This window comes from Bubalus kerabau, chromosome 3, assembly GCF_029407905.1.
Source record: "Bubalus kerabau isolate K-KA32 ecotype Philippines breed swamp buffalo chromosome 3, PCC_UOA_SB_1v2, whole genome shotgun sequence".
In the NCBI taxonomy this organism is placed as follows: Eukaryota; Metazoa; Chordata; class Mammalia; order Artiodactyla; family Bovidae; genus Bubalus; species Bubalus kerabau.
In genome coordinates this window covers 15,351,269-15,372,471 of record NC_073626.1, presented here as the reverse complement: position 1 = coordinate 15,372,471, position 21,203 = coordinate 15,351,269, and the positions used below count along the sequence as shown (strand labels likewise).

The window sequence follows — 21,203 nt, the reverse complement described above, 5'->3', positions numbered from 1 at the left end:
TGTTAATCCACACCTATCTTAAGCAGTGAATATTCTAGCAATTTGTTTGAAGGAAGGCATGAATTCACTCTGCGCTTTCTGCTGGTGCGGCGAATGCTGCATTGGCCTACCCAAGGGAGAATGCGCGGGGCCAGGAGAGACTCCTGCTTGACCCCTGCTGGCAATCAATTTATGGCCGCAAGCACAGAGCCTGCGAGTCCTTGCAATTCTTTATTAACTTTTGTAACTCTTGGTATTATTCTTATTCATATAAATGTCAAATTCCTATTGGTAACCTGACCTAAAAGTGTTCACAAGCTCAGCTTACACCCTTTGAACACCTCAGAAATGGAAAAATTAAATTAAACTTTATATATTTTAAATTAAACACCCAAGAAAGGAAATTAAAAAGAACCGTTTCTGCTGCTAACCAGAGAATACCGTGCTGTGTGAAGGTTGATCATTTAGGAAATAAAAAACAGTTTGGAAGAGTCAGCTCTCTCACAGTAGCAATAATGAAATCACTGTCTTTCAGTGAAGGGGGTCGGCAGTGAAGAATGAGACAAACCGGAGAGAGGAAGGGAGCTGAATTTCCAAGGCTATTTTCTAGAGAATACAATTATTTTGCCTTAAAATATGGTGCATGTCGGCATGAGGCTGCTAGTAGCAGGCTGTATGCACTGAATCAAAGCATAAAGACAATCGTTTTCACCCTTTCTGGGACCTGCGACAACCAGGTGATGATGAAAGAGGCAGGGGCGCTGGGTTACAGAGCCTCTGGCTCCCTGAGCTGAGACAAGTATTCCGTCCTCACTAGCAAAGCCTTTGTTGTCCTTACTGTAGGCTTTTCTACTACAGGTTTCTGAGATCTCCACATCCCACAATACAAGTTAGTCCTATGTCAACAACAACAGAAATCCTTCATTCAGCAGAAATACAATGGGTTTATGTTCCAGGCACTATAGTAGGTGCTGGAGAGAAGTACATGAAGAGACTCATGAAGTTAAACAGGGCTGGGGGGAGTGTCTGTGGAGGGAAACACAAGCACAGAACCATGTGGGAAACACCATAATGGAGATAAACTATAAGGAGATTATGCAGGTGAAATCCTTTGCAGAATTTCTGGCATACACATCAGTAACTAGTAGTTGGTATAATGGCTACTGTTGTCATTTCTGGTACTGAAGGCAGAAATGGGGATCTAAGGATGATTTTTTTTTTACTGGAATATAATTTTGGTTAAAAAAATACAAGGTCAGTACATATTTTAGAAACAACAATCTGGCAACAAAGAGAAGAATGGGTTGGAGGGAATGAGCCTGGAGTTTGGGAAGGGGTTTACGAGGCAACGCAATTCAAAGAACCTCCACAATGAAGGCAGTGACAGTGGGGATAAGGCGTGGGACACGAGCTGAGTGGAAGATCAAACTCATGAGACCTGGTGGCACATGAGACTGAGTGGGAAAAGTTGAGAGGGAAGTTCAAAAAAACTGTGCTTCTGACTTGGATGGATGAATGTGGGGCTTCGTACTAAGATGACGCGAAGGGCAGGAAGAGTAAGCGTGAAAGGTGAGCACGAGCATCTGAGGGACAGGCAAAAGGCTCTCATTGAAAAGCAGTCTGTAGATGCATGCACGTGTGTGAGGGCCGGGGAGGGAGGGAACAAGCATGGACTAGACTGAACCTGACTCCCAGAGGAGGGAGCTGGCCAGTGTAAGAGAGGAGAAAATGAAGGCTGAAGAAGACTGCCTGCCGGAGTCTGCAATGAGCAACTTGACAGGAGTGAAGGAGAGTGGGCAGAAACCAGACCCTAGAGGATTGAGAAGCGGACAGAAAGCTGAGACGGTGGAGGCACGCAGTGGAAGCAGCTACTCTTCAAGAGAAAGCCACTTTCTTCAAGAGAAAGTGGGCGTGAGGAGGAATGAGTCACAGGTAAATGCAAGCTCCATGAAGGGTTTCTGGAGAATGGGAGTAACTGGAAAGAAGAAAAGACTAACACTTATCAGAAGAAAGCTAAGAAAAGGGGGTGGGAATGATACAAATCTTCAGTAAGACTCGAATTCAAAATAACTTAGCTCATCCTTTTGAAAGTTAAGTTAAAAAAAATTTTTTTGGGCAATACTGCATAAGCATGTGGGATCTTAGTTCCCCAACCAGAGATCAAACCTGCACCCCCTGCAGTAGAAGCGCCACTACACCGCCAGGCAAGTCCCCCATCCTTTTCATTTTATAGATGAGGAAACTGAGAAAACGCTACCTTATGCTCTGCTGTTACCATAAGATCTGAAGTCCTCATTCTAAGCAATATTTACTAGTAAGTGGAAGGAGCTAGGGTTGCCAATAAACATTTGAAGAACTGCCTCTAAAAAATAAAAATAATGTCTTACCAAAGAATTAATAAATGACCAGGTTGTATTATTCTCTGTAGAGTTCAAGAATCTTTACATTTAAAAAAAATTCTTACTTCCTCAAAGTTCTCTTTTATGAAGATAACCAACAGAAGAAAAAAAAGTCTTGAAAGGCTTCAACAAAGTTATATGTTTCAATATGAATGTCGCCAGGGACAGGAGAGTATGATTGCTGTATTTTATAGAATAAAGAACAGGCTTTGAATTGTAGATCTATCACATATATATATATCTTCTCTAATCTTTAGTTTTTCAACCTAAAAAATACGTGAATAGCACCATAAACTTCCAAGGTTATTGTGAGAACTGAATGAAATTATGAATTTAAAAGCACCTAACAGCCATAAAAGGCACTTTATTCAGAACAGTGCTTCTTGAACTATTTGTGGAGAATAACCAGTTTTCCTTCCAATTCATTATGGACCAATACATTTCTAAAATGTAAGTAAGATGAATTACTAAAAATACATATCATAAATTTGATGTCCTGGAAATGTTAAATTACTAGAAAATCTACATGCTTGCTTTCAGTTTCAAGTAATAATCTTGTGCATCGATGACAAAGAATTTGCAAAGACGCACTGGTCTATGAGCCAGTTTTTGAGCAGTACTTATTCAGAGGACAGCACGTTCAAGAGTAGAGCACAATAAATAGTTAAAAAGAACTAGCTCTGGTACCCGGCAACAAGGGCTCAAAGTTTTCTCTGTCACTTACTATCTGTGTGACCTCAAGCTCTCCTGTGCTTCAGTTTTCTTCATCTCTAAAATGTGACGGTCAAAGATACCTGCTTCAAAAGGTTGTTTTAAGAATTAAATCTGTTCATACATATAAACCAATCTGAAGAGTGACTGAGATATTTTTAAGTACTAAGTATTAGCTATTAATATAATTATTCAGTAATACATATACAAAAGGTCATGACACTAAGTGTAAATATTTTTATGCAAATATGTTTCTATTTGCATATTTCTGTTGTTTATTTATGTGGGGAAAAATAGAGATTTATTTTCACTAACAGAAAGGGAAAACATACATCTTTTATGCATGAAAATATTACTCAAAAATGTTTTAAAATTTAACAGTTTTCTTAAGTTTCCTATGTACCAGGATTCTTAATGTTGTAAAGCGTTCCCCATTAAATTTAGTCTCTTTTATCACTAGAAGAAAAATTCAGGGACTTACACTGCTATAAAAGTTAAGATGAATTCTGACTTTCTTATAAGCAGAAAAACACTCTGCAAAATTTAATTTGTATCATGATTCTTGAAAGCACAAATTATTTAAAAGAAGGAAAAAGAATGAAACCAATTATAACTGTTGAAAGAGTCAGAACCAGACAATGAAGCAACTTTTTTCAAGGAAAAATTGAAAAGAACAGAAATTTTTTCAAATGATACAATTAAAACACTGAATCACAATAAATTAGGGGAAAATATATGAGAATCATCGAAAAAGCAAGAGAGTTCCAGAAAAACATCTATTTCTGCTTTATTGACTATGCCAAAGCCTTTGACTGTGTGGATCACAATAAACTGTGGAAACTTCTGAAAGAGATGGGAATACCAGACCACTTGACCTCCCTCTTGGGAAACCTATATGCAGGTCAGGAAGCAACAGTTAGAACTGGACATGGAACAACAGACTGGTTCCAAATAGGAAAAGGAGTACGTCAAGGCTGTATATTGTCACCCTGCTTATTTAACTTATATGCAGAGTACATCATGAGAAATGCTGGGCTGGATGAAGCACAAGCTGGAATCAAGATTGCCAGGAGAAATATCAATAACCTCAGATATGCAGATGACACCACCCTTATGGCAGAAAGTGAAGAGAAACTCAAAAGCCTCTTGATGAAAGTGAAAGAGGAGAGTGAAAAAGTTGGCTGAAAGCTCAACATTCAGAAAACGAAGATCATGGCATCTGGTCCCATCACTTTATGGGAAATAGATGGGGAAACAGTGGAAACAGTGTCAGACTTTATTTTTTGGGGTTCCAAAATCACGGCAGATGGTGATTGCAGCCATGAAATTAAAAGACGCTTACTCCTTGGAAGGAAAGTTATGACCAACCTAGATAGCATATTCAAAAGCAGAGACATTACTTTGCCGACAAAGGTCCGTCTAGTCAAGGCTATGGTTTTTCCAGTGGTCATGTATGGATGTGACAGTTGGACTGTGAAGAAAGCTGAGCGCCAAAGAATTGATGCTTTTGAACTGTGGTGTTGGAGAAGACTCTTGAGAGTCCCTTGGACTGCAAGGAGATCCAACCAGTCCATCCTAATGGAGATCAGCCCTGGGTGTTCTTTAGAAGGAATGATGCTAAAGCTGAAACTCCAGTACTTTGGCCACCTCATGAGAAGAGTTGACTCATTGGAAAAGACTGATGCTGGGAGGGATTGGGGACAGGAGGAGAAGGGGATGACAGAGGATGAGATGTCTGGATGGCATCACTGACTCGATGGACGTGAGTCTGAGTGAACTCCGGGAGTTGGTGATGGACAGGGAGGCCTGGTGTGCTGCAATTCATGGGGTCGCGAAGAGTCGGACACAACTGAGCAAGCCACTGAACTGAACTGAACCTTGGGAGACAGACCAAATGTTAACTAAGTCTGCAGCAGTAGAATTGTTACAAATGATTCAGAATGTTAAATACTACTTGGCTTCTCCTTGCTGTTCTTAGCCACATGGAACAGACTTGGGCTAGCCAGCTGCAAGCTGAGATGGAAGAAAACAGAGCTTTTCTAAGAAAATCTTTGTGAATTACAGTCTATTGGACTGAGAATCCTGTGATTTTGAGGTCTGCAGGTTTGCAAAAGCCAAGGAAGGCTCTGGCTACAATACAATGGAAGATGGAACTGGTGCCCCGTCATACACCAGCTCCAGTTTACCAGCAGTGATGGGATTAAGAGAGTTTTAGATGGTCTGAAAGGAGTCATCAGTAAGTTCAGAGGAGGGAGATAAAGAGGCCAGAGGTCAATAAATAAGACAGCCTTCAGGTTCAAAACTATGTCCAGACATGACTTTTGACTACACTTGTTCATGGAACTGACAAGAAACAAACAGACTGAAAGCATACTAAATTTTTGAGGGGATGGAATTGCTAAAGATACACCAGGATGCCATGGATAGACTGGACAGCTCTTAAAGCAATTTCTACGTCTCTAATCAGCACCAGAAGGAAGCAGGCATGGGAGTGTTTGCACCCAGCAGAAGATCACATTGCTTACTGCCTTTCTCAGATATGGCCACGAAGGCCTGTCAACTGGGGAGCTGCCCTCACAGAAGGAAACCAGGGCTTATCAGACGGGACAACTAAAGAATGTCCCTCAGTACTAGGGCAGAAAATGTTCATGATTTCTATCAAGCAGGGTTTGTTAATTCCCACCAAATGGTAGCTGAAATGTGTTTCCCATTCTCCCGTTCTTCAAATGGGATGCCAGTCAGAATGGCTGCAATCCAAAAGTCTACAAGCAATAAATGCTGGAGAGGGTGTGGAGAAAAGGGAACCCTCTTACACTGTTGGTGGGAATGCAAACTAGTACAGCCACTATGGAGAACAGTGTGGAGATTCCTTAAAAAAGTGGAAATAGAACTGCCTTATGACCCCGCAATCCCACTGCTGGGCATACACACCGAGGAAACCAGAATGGAAAGAGACACGTGTACCCCAATGTTCATCGCAGCACTGTTTATAATAGCCAGGACATGAAAGCAACCTAGATGTCCATCAGCAGATGAATGGATAAGAAAGCCATGGTACATATACACGATGGAGTATTACTCAGCCATTAAAAAGACTACATTTGAATCAGTTCTAATGAGGTGGATGAAACTGGAGCCTATTATACAGAGTGAAGTAAGCCAGAAAGAAAAACACCAATACAGTATACTAACGCATATATATGGAATTTAGAAAGATGGTAACGATAACCCTGTATGCGAGACAGCAAAAGAGACACAGATGTATAGAACAGTCTTTTGGACTCTGTGGGAGAGGGAGAGGGTGGGATGATTTGGGGGAATGGCATGGAAACATGTATAATATAAGAAACGAATCGCCAGTCCAGGTTCGATACAGGATCCTTGGGGCTGATGCACTGGGATGACCTGGAGGGATGGTACGGGGAGGGAGGTGGGAGGGGGGTTCAGGATGGGGAACACGTGTACACCCATGGCGGATTCATATTGATGTGTGCCAGAACCAATACAATATTGTTAAGTAATTAGCCTCCAATTAAAATAAATAAATTTAAATTAAAAAATAATGAAAGTTATAATACTCATCTTATTTTTAATCCATTTTAAACAAAGACTTTACACCACTCTTTAGTTTATAGCATCAGTCCACAGAAAGCCACATCTGGACCTTCTAAAAAGGAAGGAGCATCAACGACAAATCATGGTACAGTAGGATAGGGTAACTAGATGGGGCTTGGGTTATCTCTCTCAGATAAGGGATGAGCTCTGTATGTAGCAAGAAGAGTGATCAAATGGGACAGACTGAGACAGAGACTACTAGTTGTTCCCCACTATCTCACCTACTCTTATTTCCAACAGAGCTCTTCATTTACAAATGGGGACAAAGCCACTCAAAATAAAGGTTACCTTTCTTAGCCTTTCTTTCTGCCAAGTGCAGACACATGACTAGGTTCTGACCAACTGGATATAAACAAAGTAACATGTATGACTTTCAGAAAGCATTTAAAGAGAAGGAACACATATTCTTCTTTGCCTCTCACATTCCTACAGACTAGAATGCAAATCTGATGGCTGGAGCTCAATCTTGGACCATGAGATGAAAGCTTTATCCTGCCTGCATCCCTGATATGCCAGAGCCTTATAAAGACCTATTTCCTAGCTCTGGACTTCATTTACATGACTGAAAAATAAACTACTTTCCTTATGCCATTTTTTTTTTTCTGTCACTCACAGACAAGCTGAACCATGACTTTTATATACATAAATATACGTGTTGTTTTTGTTCCAGGTATTACAGTGTTGGGCACAAAAAAGATAAATAAAAAACTGAACCATTTATTTAACATTATTAGAATCAGATGGAAGACTGAAACACAGTAGAATTTGAAGCTCTAGTCCTATAATGAATTAGGTCACTATGGGATCTCAACACGTCTTTTTAAGCACGTGAACCTTGACTTTCATCCTATAGTGCGGATTGAAAACACCTAACCTACACGTGCCGAGGTTTATGTAACATTATGATGATGTGTGAGCCTTACTCAATGAAAGAAGCACTCTGAAAGGAAAAATGCTTACTATTAGCATATGACTTTACAGCCTCTAATGTTTACAAGAAAACACTTAGGTAGAGAAAACATACAAAGGATTGAAGGAAGATAACATCTCATTTTCTACAAGAAATATTATATTACAATCATGTTACAAAAGAAGGTGGGAAGAGGTTAGGGGTGATGAGACTTTTCTCTTAACTGGTCTAGAAGGAAAATAGCTAAATCAATAGAAAATTTAATTACCTTCAAACCAATGAATCAAGTTTGGGGTAATCCACAAGTAAAATGGTATGTACTATATGATGTCAAAATCTTCCAAATATAAATATAATACCATGTTTCAAAAAGAAAAAAGTAATTGCTTTTTGACTAACTGTTCCAATGATATGCATTTATTCTCTTGAAAAAATTTAAAGCAGCAAAGGAGAGAAGGGAGAAGAGCAGAACTTTACTACCTCTGAAAAAAATCTGACAAAAGATAAAAGTGTGAAGAAGACCCTAGGGTCTCCCCAAAATAACAATCGAGTTAAAGATATTAAAGATGATGATAAAGAGACAGAAAATATATTTGAGGAAAGTGTTTTGCCTAAGTTATTTTGGAGGTGGGTATTCAGTGAACAGAAACACATCTGGGAAGGCATCTGGAGGAAAACTTAATTACCGAATCCTTCTTGAATTACTCTTCTTTTTTTTTTTTTTTTTGGCAATTTTCTTTTCTTCTATTCTGACAAATATTGAAGTTGCCAAGCCACTAGGAATAAAACAAGATGGAGGTGGGAGGGGATGGAATAAAATACAAGTTTAATAATAATTTGCCTTTTATCAGATTGTGCTCCAGTATGGGCACATGAAAGAAGAAAAAGAACTCAGCATGCTAAAAAGAGAGCATTACTTTTTTGCAGATAGATGGATAAAACAGGGCACAGGACAGACTGGATATGGTAAATCCATGACTCACTTAGAGAAATCAGCCTGCCCGGTGACTCCGGCTTCGTGCCCTTGTGACCCTTCGCTGTCTGAGTGTAGAGTGGAGAGATCAGAGGTCAGAACTTTCTCTGCAAAGCTGCCACTTCACCTCTATTTTGCTTTCGCCACTAGAAGACTCCTCTACCCCTGAGTGCTCACTAGTTATTGGTTATTGGCATTTCTCTGGGAAATCTGAGTACAGTAAACTTAGGGGTGTGTGAATGGATATCACAGACAAAAGGGACAGGGTAAATTCTGAGACGGCAAATATCATAAAAGTACAAGGCAACACAAAGATGCTATCATATGGTGTGACTTACTTTAGATCCATGCAACTTGCAAGTAAAAATAAACTGGTCATTAATTCACTCAAATTTTATTTACTGAGTAAGGAGATGAATCCTTTATTTTTTTTTAAGTCCACTGTGTATCTATAGGACTTCACTGGTGGCTCAGATGGTAAAAGAATCCACCTGCAATAGGGGAGACCTAGGTTCGATCCCTGAGTTGGGAAGATCCTCTCGGGGAGGGTGTCATATCACATCTTCTTTTTTAGATTAATTAATTTATTTTAATTGGAGGATAATTACTTTACAATATTGTGATGGTTTCTGCCATACATCGACATGTGTTCCCCCATCCTGAACTCCCCTCCCACCTTCCTGCCTGCCCCATCTCTTTGGGTGGTCCCAGGGTACTGACTTTGGGTGCCGTGCTTCCTGCATCGAACTTGCACGGGTCATCTATTTTACATACGGTAATACACATTTCAATGCTATTCTCTCAAACCATCCCACCATTGCCTAGGAGATGGATCTTGTCTCCCATGTTTAAAGTCTACTTAACATAAACCACAAGGCCACTGGACTTTTAACAAAATAATTTGTGTAAACAGTTAGGTCTTTTAATTCATAAACTATTTCATTTCTTAAGATGTATCTATCAATAGGACATTCTTGCTTGTTTCGTTCACATATTCATGTGTGAATCTGAGGACTAAGCAGTTGTTTTACTTAGCATTAGAACACATGATTGAGAGGAGAACTCTGCATGTTATCATTTTTTAAACATGTATGACAATATACAGTTTTCATTGGGGAGTGACTGGAAATTCAACACAGCTCAAATGGGGAAGGACTCACAGTTTATATCTAAGGCCCCAAGGTCCTGGGAACCCTAATTACAATCTCCTCATATATCATGGTGAAAAATTCTCTCATTGAGAGGTAACTCTTTAAAATTACACGAGAAAATAAAAGTAAATGATTCAAACATTCTGCTTTCTTAAATCCCAGTATTATGTTAAAAAGACAACAGAGAAACCAGTAAAGTGACAGGGAATGAAAGTAAATTTATGAGGTATTTACTAAAAATTATTAAAACACAAATCTCTTGAAAACCCAAATTGCATCTCATGCTTTGTTCTATATCGTTTCCTTCCATATCCCTATAAACCCCATCACATCTTTCAAGAAATCATCTTATTCATTTAAATAAAAACATCAAAGGACTATAGTTAATTTTCCAACTAGATTAATAAATTTGAGTAGAATAATTTTAGTCATATGAGTGTCTGCTCATGACCAGCTGTTTTAAATTAGTACATTAAGTAATTCAGACACTTTTCTTTGCAAAGGTTGCATGATTTAATAAAGTCCCATATGCCGCCACACGTGCCAACACTTCCAGCTTATCTTCAATCCAGCTGCTGTTATGATAGTAGCTGCCAACGTTCAACCAGCTGAAGAGAATAATGAATCAGCTTCAAGTTGGCTCACATGTAAACTTCTACCGCTCCTAGCTAAAACATGGGCCGATTTCAACTGTAAAGAAAATTAATTAAAAAGATTTCACCTCTGCTGTTTGAGAAACATGGCACCACAAATATTGCTGAATGGGGAGTTGAAAAGCGTGCAGCTTCAGGTAAAATCCCATAGTGTGGATTTCACTCTTAAATGCAGCAGGTTGTTTTAAAGACTGGATTTTTTGAAGAAACAAATTAGGAAATGCCTCGTCCCTAATTCATAACATGATTATTTGAGAAGCCTCACACTGCTGGAGAAAAAATGAATTAACATGACTCTTCATTTGTTAAAGGTTCATTACAGAAAAGGCTTCAGAGGAAATAGGATGCAAATAAAAAGGGCCACATTTATACAGAAGCTAAAAAGCAAAAGAAGCGAGCACCAGACCTACTATTTTAAGTGAGCACCATTGTCAAGTATTTAGTATGAGGCACAAAATAGGGCTGCCTGGTGGCTCAGAGGTTAAAGCGTCTGCCCGCAATGCGGAAGACCTGGGTTCGATCCCTGGGTCAGGAAGATCCCCTGGAGAAGGAAATGGCAACCCACTCCAATACTCTTGCCTGGAGAATCCCACGGATGGAGGAGCCTGGTGGGCTACAGTCCACGGGGTCACAAAGAGTCAGACACGACTGAGCGACTTCACTCACTCACAAAATAGGGCAACATAGCATCTGGTCCCATCACTTCATGGCAAACAGAAGTGAAGTATTTTCCTGGGTTCCAAAATCACAGCAAACAGTGGCTGCAACCATGAAATTAAAAGATGCTTCCTTCTTGGAAGGAAAGCTATGACAAATCAGGACAGCATATTAAAAAGCAAAGACATCACTTTGCTGACAAAAGGCCATATAGTGAACACTATGGTTTTTCCAGTAGTCACGTACAGACGTGAGAGATGGATCATAAAGAAGGCTGATCGCTGAAGAACTGATGCTTTAGAACTGTGGTGCTGGAGAGGACTTGAGAGTCTCTTGGACTGCAAGGAAATCAAACCAGTCAATCAATCCTAAAGGAAATCAACCCTGAAAATTCATTGGAAGGACTGAAGCTAAAGCTCCAATACTTTGGCCACTGGATGCGAAGAGCTGACTCATTGGAAAAGACCCTGATGCTGGGAAAGATTGAAGGCGGGAGGAGAAGGGGGTGGCAGAGGATGAGATGGTTGGATGGCATCACTGACTCAATGGACAAGAGTGTGAGCAAACTCTGGGGGATAGTGGAGGACACGGGAACCCAGTGTGCTCCAGTCCATGGGACTACAAAGAGTCAGACACGACTTACAGACTGAACAACAACACAGGAACAACATGGTAATATCAGACCTTCTTTCTAAGAATGACAATACTGTATTAAATTTCAATAAACACTGGATGAAACAACTATGTGCTGGATCAGTTACCCAGACGAGTGTTCCACAGAAATCCATGAAACTTTGCTGTTTCCAAGAAGCAGGAGTCTATTTGGCTTGAAGTTATGCTAGATTTTTATAGGGAAAAACAAGCAAATGTCAGAGCTTAAAATACTTCATTTATTCCTATATGTCCATCATCACTGGAAATGATTCACTGGATAGATGGACTTCCCTGAGAGGACAGGAAAAGTTTTATACTAAAGAGTAAAGTTAGAGTCTGCACAAGAGTGAGCCTGTACTAGTCCAAGCAAGAAGACAAACTGGACAAAACATACAATTTTTTGGTTCTGATGAACTGTCTAAAACTATAAATAGTACAAGAGTTAATTAAAAAAAAAAATTAGATCCTAACTGGCTAGACTTGTATTTTCCAATTCCAGTGATTCACAGTACCTGAAACTGAAACTGTGGATGGATGGGTGGGATGAGCTATCTTCTCCAGCAATCTCTAATTCCCTCTTGCAGGGACCTCTGATATTTCTAGTGCTGGAAATCCTGGAGATCCCTGGGTAGGTTCTGGAGTCTTCCAGACAGTTTGGGTAATTCTAGAAAAGCTCTGTGGATGCCTCAGAGTAATTCAGAATCCAAAGAAAGAAAAATGAGCTCAGCACTATTTTCTAATTCCTTGACGTGATCCATCTTTTGACCCCTATTTAGCTCATGGATGCTGCTCAAAGTGTTCAAGAGGAAAAGACTTAAAAGGTCCATCTTCGGAGTAGCATAAAAGGCTAGAACTTGTCAGGAGATTGTTGTCCAGTTAAGCAGCCACAGTAATTCCCCAAACGACTGAGTTAGCACTTACCCAAATGGAGGCAAAGGAAGCTGTTGATTCCTTTACCTCACTGAATCACATTAATAAAACTATTTGGAAAGTGCTCTTGTCTATTTTGCACAACAGGCTACATGTCTGCTCTCAGCAAAATCTTGTGCAAATGTATGAAACACGTGCTTATCTGCTATTGCTACTGTATTACCTGCTACTGCTCTGGTAAGCAAGAGGCAAGAAATTTCACAGGTGTAACAATTTATTTGAGGCTTCCTAGATGGGGTCGCAAAGAGTCGGACATGACTGAGCGACTGAACTGAACTGAACTGAAAATGTGACCCAGTGGTAAAGAATCCTCCTGCCAAAGCAGCAGACTCTGGTTCGATTCCTAGGTCAAGAAGATAACCTTCAAAGAAGAAACGGCAACCCACTTTAGTATTCTTGCCTAGAGAATTCCATGGACAGAGGAGCCTGATGAGCTACAGTCCTTGGGGTCTCAAAAGAGTCAGACACGACCGAGCAACTGAGCACAGCACATACCACAACAACTTATTTGTAATTCTGAAAACAAGACATTCACCAATACTGGTGTGCCCAAACTTGTCTGTACATGAGACAACTTTATGTAGAATAAGCTAGAACAGATGCAAAGGAGGGACACAGGCCAACAACAGACATCTAACATGAAAATCCTTATTCTTTAGCTTTGCCCTCCATTCTCAAGATCAGGAAGTATTAGAGATCCATCATTATTCTGTTTTCTACTTTGAAAGTTGTATATACTTAATGATTATAATTATGAAATCCTAGAATAAGTATACTTTCCATTCACTGATTTGAATATTTGAACAATTAGCTGGATTTGCTTGAATGCAAACCAAGTGTCTTTATTTCTGGTGGTTAGGATAATCAAGAAACGCCTAGAGGTGAAAAAAAAAATTAGACACATAAAGGGAAGATGAGGAAGGAAGGAGAAAGTAAACAGAAGAAAAAGATTCGTATGTAGTCAGGATAAGTGACTAATTGAAGGTGGAAAAAATAATTGCTTACAATTTGTATAAAGCAATCATATCCACGTAGTACTTGGTACAAAGGTACATAATTATAAACAAGATGGAAATAAAGAGTTGTATTTTAATTAAGAAAAACAACAGAGGAAAAAATTATGGGAAAAAAATTATGGAAAGTAGAAAGACCCATGCCACAAATATGCCAAGATAAATGACATATTCCCCAAGGGGAGTGTAGTGCCCCGGACTTGAGAACGTTCCGAATGACCTTGGCCGGCACTATTTCCTGCCTTGTATAATCATAGAAGGCATTCAACCTTGGTGATGATGAGAAGTAGGATTTTTAAGAATATAATTATAGGCTGCAAGTGTTTTCTGTGGAAGCAAAATTATCATTCATGTCTGAGATTGTGTAAATATGCCTTAATTTTGGTCAATGGCAATTTGAACTTTAAAAAAACAGAATCTCAAAACCTCCTTATAAAGCTCCATTCTTCAAGAAAACTACAGGGGTAAGTGTGTAAAAGCAAAGATGTTCCCAGATACTCTTCCAAAAATGCTATTTCGTAGAAAATTATCTCTTTTGTAGTGACATGATTTGACCTATCTCCATGTCAGAAACAGTTGACAGCTTCAAAAAGCCACATGAAAGGAGATGTAAGCAGAGCAAAGCTAAAGCAGTTTTCATCTACTAGGTCAGGTACAGAGATGATCACAATGCACATTACCTTAGGAAGACTGGCAACCCTACACAAATTAATGGTGTGTGATGCACAGATGGAAGGTGGATAAAACTGAGAGGAAAGAAGAAACCACATCAAGGGTGTCTAAGGAAAACTTAAAGGCTTTGAAAGCTTCAAAAGTCTCACCTCTCTCTGGTGCCTTTAATTGTGGCTACCATAAGTGCATTTTTGCCACATGCTTTTAAAAGAAAAAAGAAACAGTGATTTTCTTAAGTGCTAACAGACTTACTTGTCTTTTAGAAAATCCACCACTCTTTTGAAGTCAGCCACGCAGTATTCTCTTTTCATTTCCATGAGCACAGTGTCAGAGGCAGACTGAACTGGTATGTGCAGAAAAGCATAGACTCGGGGGTGATGAAGGATTTTTGCCATTTCCTTGAGAAAGATGGAAGGAGAAAACATTAATCATTTTAACAAATCAGATCAACTCTCACAAGTGCAAGCAAATAAACACAGCTAAAAACAGACCAATCCTCTAGGCTCCTCAAGTGAAGCCCACTGACTGCACTCTAGGATGACATCTGGGAATTTAACATGACTTCCTGAGGATTTAACAGAAAAGCTACTTCCTCATGGTCACTGCCTCTCTTAGGTGACGAAACAGAGATAAACTCATGTAAATCCTAGAGACTAAAAAGATTTCTGAGTGCTTCAAAATAAGCACCACTCATCCCTTGCCTCAAGGCAATGTTATATTCTGGCCTGTTACATTAGCAGCAGAAACAGCAATATTTAAGGCAAACAGTTGAAGGTGTAGAATCCTGAGTACTTGAATAAAGTTTCCAACTTTACAGAAAGTCAATACTTTTTTTTTTAATACTAAAGCAGAAAAAGAAATCTGTGACTCACTTGTTTCTTTTTCAGATAGTTAGCAAACACTTATTTTTGAGCATGCAAAAGGCACAGTATCAGACAACAAAGCCAATCAGTTCACCTCTGGTCACCTACTGGTATCTACCTATAAGCTGCTGCTGCTGCTAAGTCACTTCAGTCATGTCTGACTCTGTGCGACCCCATAGACAGCAGCCCACCAGGCTTCCCCGTCCCTGGGATTCTCCAGGCAAGAACACTGGAGTGGGTTGCCATTTCCTTCTCCAATGCATGAAAGTGAAAAGTGAAAGTGAAGTCGCTCAGTCGTGTCCGACTCTAGCGACCCCATGGACTGCAGCCTACCAGGCTCCTCCGTCCATGGGATTTTCTAGGCAAAAGTACTGGGGTGGGGTGCCATTGCCTTCTCCACCTATAAGCTGCAGAGTTTCAAAGAGGAGAAAGAAGGGAAGAGCAGGAAGAAGAATCTGTCTGGCAAAGTTAAAGAGAGCAGGTTTGAGTGAAATAATTAGGAAATACATAAGATTGTTCTAAATTCTTCCAAGGATATGAAGTGGATGGGAAAAAGAATGGTAAAAGGAAAACTGAGGTAAGGAAACCATTTATGTGAGCAATAAGAAAAATGTGCTGAACTTATGGCCCATCAATGGTGGGGGAGGGGGGGAAAAGAGGGAGTTGAGAGACAGAGTGGACACTAAGAGTCCGAAAGAGGTAACAGTGTCAAGAAAGGAACTGCTCTTTAGTAACTTGCATGTGTCCAGTGATTTTAGTTTTCAAAGTACTATACTGTACTCTCACATCTGCTTTCTAATTTTATCATTAGAAAAGCATTTTGAGGGATCTTGTGGACTCAAAGAGCCACCTAATTCCATAGAGGTGACCGCCTCTTTGCTATTCAGGGCTCAGTCATGTATATGTATCACCCATGCCCTTTGTCCCTTCATTTTCTTTCCACTGACTATGAATACTAGTATTTTGACCAAAGTGGAAGAAAAGAATGACAAACTCAAGCTACTTATTTTCTTCGGAGCAGCTTAGTTGGTTTAAAAAAAATCCTTCTGATTAAGAAATTCAAATAACCAAATGATATTACTCATGGATATCCTTCATCGACCTTCTCTTGCAGGAATTAACTGGGATATGCGACTGAGCGACTAACACACACAGACACACTGTGTTAAACATAGATCACTAAATTGGGACTGAAGTTCAAGAATTGATTTGGCAGCAAAATGACTGGCTAACACATGACCTGAAGTTCTCCTTCACAGAATTGACATTTCTTGGCTGCGTATTTAGTCAGAAGGCTCTTCACCTCCGTACTCAAGACCACTATGTATAAGGCTGCGGGAGGCAGGCCTGAACGTTCATCATCACTACCGACTCTGAGTAAATACACCGGCCTCCTGCAATGACTCTCCGTCTTTCAGGTTTTTTACACCTGAGTATCACCATTCTTGAACAGTGTGAGAAAAACAATTATACAAAAATCTCTGTTTTCTAAAGGAGCAGGACTCAGCTTTAGCTAACCTGCAACATGCATACTGTGGCAAAAAAAAAAAATGACACCTTTACAAGTAACACAATGTGTGAATTGAAATTCTACTTTCAATCTCTGTGCACTGGTTTTCTTATCTGAAGAATGAAGACAGTGGTAATTCCCACCTCATAGGGTTACTGGGCTATGGTAAGAATAAGACAACCCAGTAAAGTGCTTATGTGTTAGCATTTAAGACATAAATTATCTAACATGCTTCTTCTTTGGAGAATGTTTAAAATTCATACTAACACATTTTCATACACGTTAATGAAAGCATCAATAGACAGAATTGCTTTTCAACAAGGTTAGCTTCCTTAACTAGTAAGTGAAGGAGTGATAACTTGTACTGATTTGCAAAAAATAAATTTGGAAGGGGTTCCCAGTGAACATGACCTGGGGGCCATAAGGGGTGCAGTCTCTATTGGAAACACTCAGGGTGGCCCTTCTACTATAAACAGGCTATTTCACTAGATGAAACATAACCCTATTATAGTATGACAATTTTCAAATTACAATGTTAATAGAAAACAAGCAGGATAAATTTGGTGGGTTTTCCCCCCTTTGGCTCTCAAAGTAAGATTTCCCAACAGTAATTATCTCCAGCTTCATACTACAGACTTTGCAACTTCATAAAAGTAGGTACCAAAACACAAAAATAAGCTCACCCCTTGCATAAAGTCTGTACTTCTTTCACTAGAAGAACCACAACTTAACGTATATTAACATAACCCAACGGAGAAGGCAATGGCACCCCACTCCAGTACTCTTGCCTGGAAAATCCCATGGACGGAGGAGCCTGGTAGGCTGCAGTCCATGGGGTCGCTAAGAGTCGGACACGACTGAGCGACTTCACTTTCACTTTTCACTTTCATGCACTGGAGAAGGAAATGGCAACCCACTCCAGCTCCAGTGTTCTTGCCTGGAGAATCCCAGGGACGGGGAAGTCTGGTGGGCTGCTGTCTATGGGGTCGCACAGTCAGACATGACTGAAGCGAGTTAGCAGCAGCAGCAGCAGCAACATAACCCAAAGAGACAAAGTAGATATTTTTTGTATTGTTTTCCCTTCTATCCCTCTTCTCACTTAACACTGTTGGTTACATATAACCTCCAATACTTTGGCCACCTGATGTGAAGAGACGACTCATTGGAAAAGACCCTGATGCTGGGAAAGATTGAGGGCAGGAGGAGAAGGGGACGACAGTGGATGAGATGGTTGGATAGCATCATCAACTCAATGGACATGAGTTTGAGCAAACTCCAGGAGATAGTGAAGGACAAGGAAGCCTTGTGTGCTGCAGTCCATGGGGTCACAAAGAATTGGACACAACTGAGTGACTGAACAACAAATGAATAACCTTTGGGCTACTTCCCCTTTCAAAATTCTTCTCTATTTTTAAGGTTTAGTTTGGAGTTCCCGATTCTCTGGTATAAGGGATGACTTTTTATTCCGTGATGCCTCAGCAACCTGTTCCTGCTATCACCAACATATTTCCTTAAATCTACCATGCAACGTGGCCGTGCATCTCCCAAACAGAAGGTCTACAAGGGTAGTAATCATGTCTTACTCCATTCTCTGATTCTACAATGACTAGGACTATGCCAAGTATACACCACCAAACATATAAACAGAGATTTAAGTCAAAACCACATCCACATACAATGAGAAAGATTTAAAATATAATTGCTATTTGACAGTAAAACAAACTTTCCATTAGTTCCACTTGGCTAAAGCAGGTAGATAAGCACATATTCAGGCAGGTATACAAGCAGATAATTGGCCTGCCTTAACTGTAGAACTTTGGCTACCTGATACAAGCAGTCGAGTCACTGGAAAAGACCCTGAGGCTGGGAAAGATTGAAGGCAAAAGGAGAAGAGGGTGGCAGAGGATGAGAGGAGAGTGTGAGGGACAGGGAGTCCCTGCCTGCTACAGTCCACAGATCGCAAAGAGTCAGACACAACTTAGCAACTGAACAGCAACAAACAATTTTAGAAGCCAAGATCAGATACTTTCTAGGTAGCCCCACCATGGGTTACAGCTCTAAAAATCTGCTGGAGCTTTGGATTAAAATCACAATGTATACTCTTATGGAAGTAATTTACAAATGTGTGCTCAAGAACAGCAGTCAAGAGCAACCCTAAGCTCTGAGGTGGGTAATAGAGACTGAAAGCAAGTGACATCACTCTGCCGACAAAGGTCTGTACATTCAAGGCTATGGTCTCCCCAGTGGTCATGTACAGTTGTGAGAGCTGGACTATAAAGGCAGAACGCCTCCAAACTGTGGCGCTGGAGAAGACTTCTGAAAGTCCCTTGGAGAGCAAGATCAAATCAGTCAATCTTAAGGGAGATCAACCCTGAATATTCACTGGAAGGACTGATGCTGAGGCTGAAGCTCCAGTACTCTGGTCATCTGATGCAAACAGATGATTCATTGGAAAAGTCCCTGATGCTGGGAAAGATTGAGGGCAGAGGAAGAAGAGGGCATCGGAGGATGAGATGGTTAAATGGCATCACCAACTCAATGGACACGAATTTGGGCAAACTCCAGAGATGGTGAAGGACAGTGAGGCCTGGCGTGCTGCAGTTCATGGAATCATAAAGAGTGGGACACGACTGGGTGACTGAATAACAACAACAAAACAGGCACCTGTGTGCGCACATGCCTGTGTGTGTTTTGAGGAGCTCTTGTAGCAACTAGCATAGAAACAGTATCTGCTACTGCTACTGCTGCTGCTAAGTCGCTTCAGTCGTGTCTGACTCTGTGCGACCCCAGAGACGGCAGCACACTAGGCTGCCCCGTCCCTGGGATTCTCCAGGCATAACACTGGAGTGGGTTGCCATTCCTTCTCCAATGTGTGAAAGTGCAAAGTGAAAGTGAAGTTGCTCAGTCGTGTCTGACTCTTAGCGATCCCATGGACTGCAGCCCACCAGGCTCCTCCATCCGTGGGATTTTCCAGGCAAGAGTACTGGAGTGGGGTGCCATTGCCTTCTCCGAGAAACAGTATCTATTAATATTTTAATACCAGTTCATTTTTAATGTAAGGGTTGAAGTATCAAGGCTGCTTAAAATATAAATGTTGACTACTTTGTAGGTAAGGACCAGAATGCCTAACAGATCAAGAAAATAGTATTTCTATCTGTTGTTTTCATATGGAGTTTTTCTATTACAAGCTGGTAATCATCTCAGTGTTTGTGATTTTTTAATGAACTTAAAAAGATAAGAAAAAGAAAAAAAGAATGAAAACAGGCTTAATTTTGAAAAGTTATTTATATATGGTATATTTTTAAAAGCAATGCTAAGTCTCACTTTTATTGCCTGCAATTATCATATTAGTCATCATTTTCTACCTGGTATTGAATATATATACACTAGGAGCCAACAAAGTCACTCAGTGTAGGAGTGTATAATATACATTAATACCTGCATTCAGATGTCCCTGCAATTCATTCACAGTGAAAGCCCTCTCAGATTATAACTCTGTTGGGAAGTATATGCATACTTACAATGCAAAATTTAACACTGCTATTTTTTTTTTAGCTAACCTAAGAAGCAAGCATACATAATATACATAAGCTAACCTAAGAATACCCTAAAAAAAAAAAGTAAGAAACTATGCCATTTACCCTTAGGAATTTAAAAATAGCTTATTTGATATACAAATACATAGCATACCATTCACTCATAAAAAGTAAGCAATTATTAATAAATGTTTTTTAGCATATTCACTGGATGGTGAAGTGTGCCTGGAAAATTCTTATCACTCAAGAGTAAACTCCACCCAGCAATCCCACTCCTAGATATACACCCCAAGGAAACCAAAATTGGAAACAACACATGTATCCCATCATTCACTGCAGCACTATTTACAACAGCTAGAACACGGAAGCAACCTAGATGCCCATAGACAGATAAGTGGATAAAGAAGTTGTGGTACATATACACAATGGAATATTACTCAGCCATAAAAAAACACATTTGAGTCAGTTCTAATGAGGTGGATGAACCTAGAGCCTATTATACACAGTGAAGTAAGTCAGAAAGAGAAAGATAAATATCATATACTAACACATATATATGGAATCTAGAAAAATGGTACTGAAGAATTTATTTGCAGGGCAGCAATGGAGAAACAGACATAGAGAATAGACTTATGGACATGGGGAGAGGGGAGGAGAGCGTGAGATGTATGGAGAGAGTAACGTGGAAACCTGTATTACCATATGTAAAATAGATAGCCAACGGGAGTTTGCTGTATGACTAAGGAAACTCAAACAGGGGCTCTGTATCAACCCAGAGGGGTGGAATGGGGAGGGAGACGGGAGGGAGGTTCAAGAGGGAGGGGACATATGTATGCCTATAGCTGATTCATGTTGAGGTTTGACAGAAAACAACAAAATTCTGTAAAGCAATTATCCTTTGATTAAAAAAAACAAATAAATTTAAAATATAAGTAAACTCCATTTGGGGTGGAACTTTCTGTGGCCCATAAAACTAC

The 21,203-nt window shown here is 40.0% G+C and overlaps 1 protein-coding gene across 20 annotated transcripts in view; it reads right to left on the bottom strand.

The window, feature by feature from the left end:
* CDKAL1 (CDK5 regulatory subunit associated protein 1 like 1) overlaps positions 1 to 21,203 on the bottom strand; it is a 777,071-nt gene that overhangs the window by 335,944 nt on the left and 419,924 nt on the right. For all 20 annotated transcript variants that reach the window (XR_008711390.1, XR_008711388.1, XR_008711389.1 and 17 more), the window contains one exon: positions 14,570 to 14,715. Coding sequence is in view for 16 of the 20 variants with exons in the window: in XM_055570761.1 (XP_055426736.1) it covers positions 14,570 to 14,715 (146 nt within the window). In the remaining 4 variants the exon portion in view is untranslated. The remainder of the gene's footprint in view (positions 1 to 14,569; positions 14,716 to 21,203) is intronic.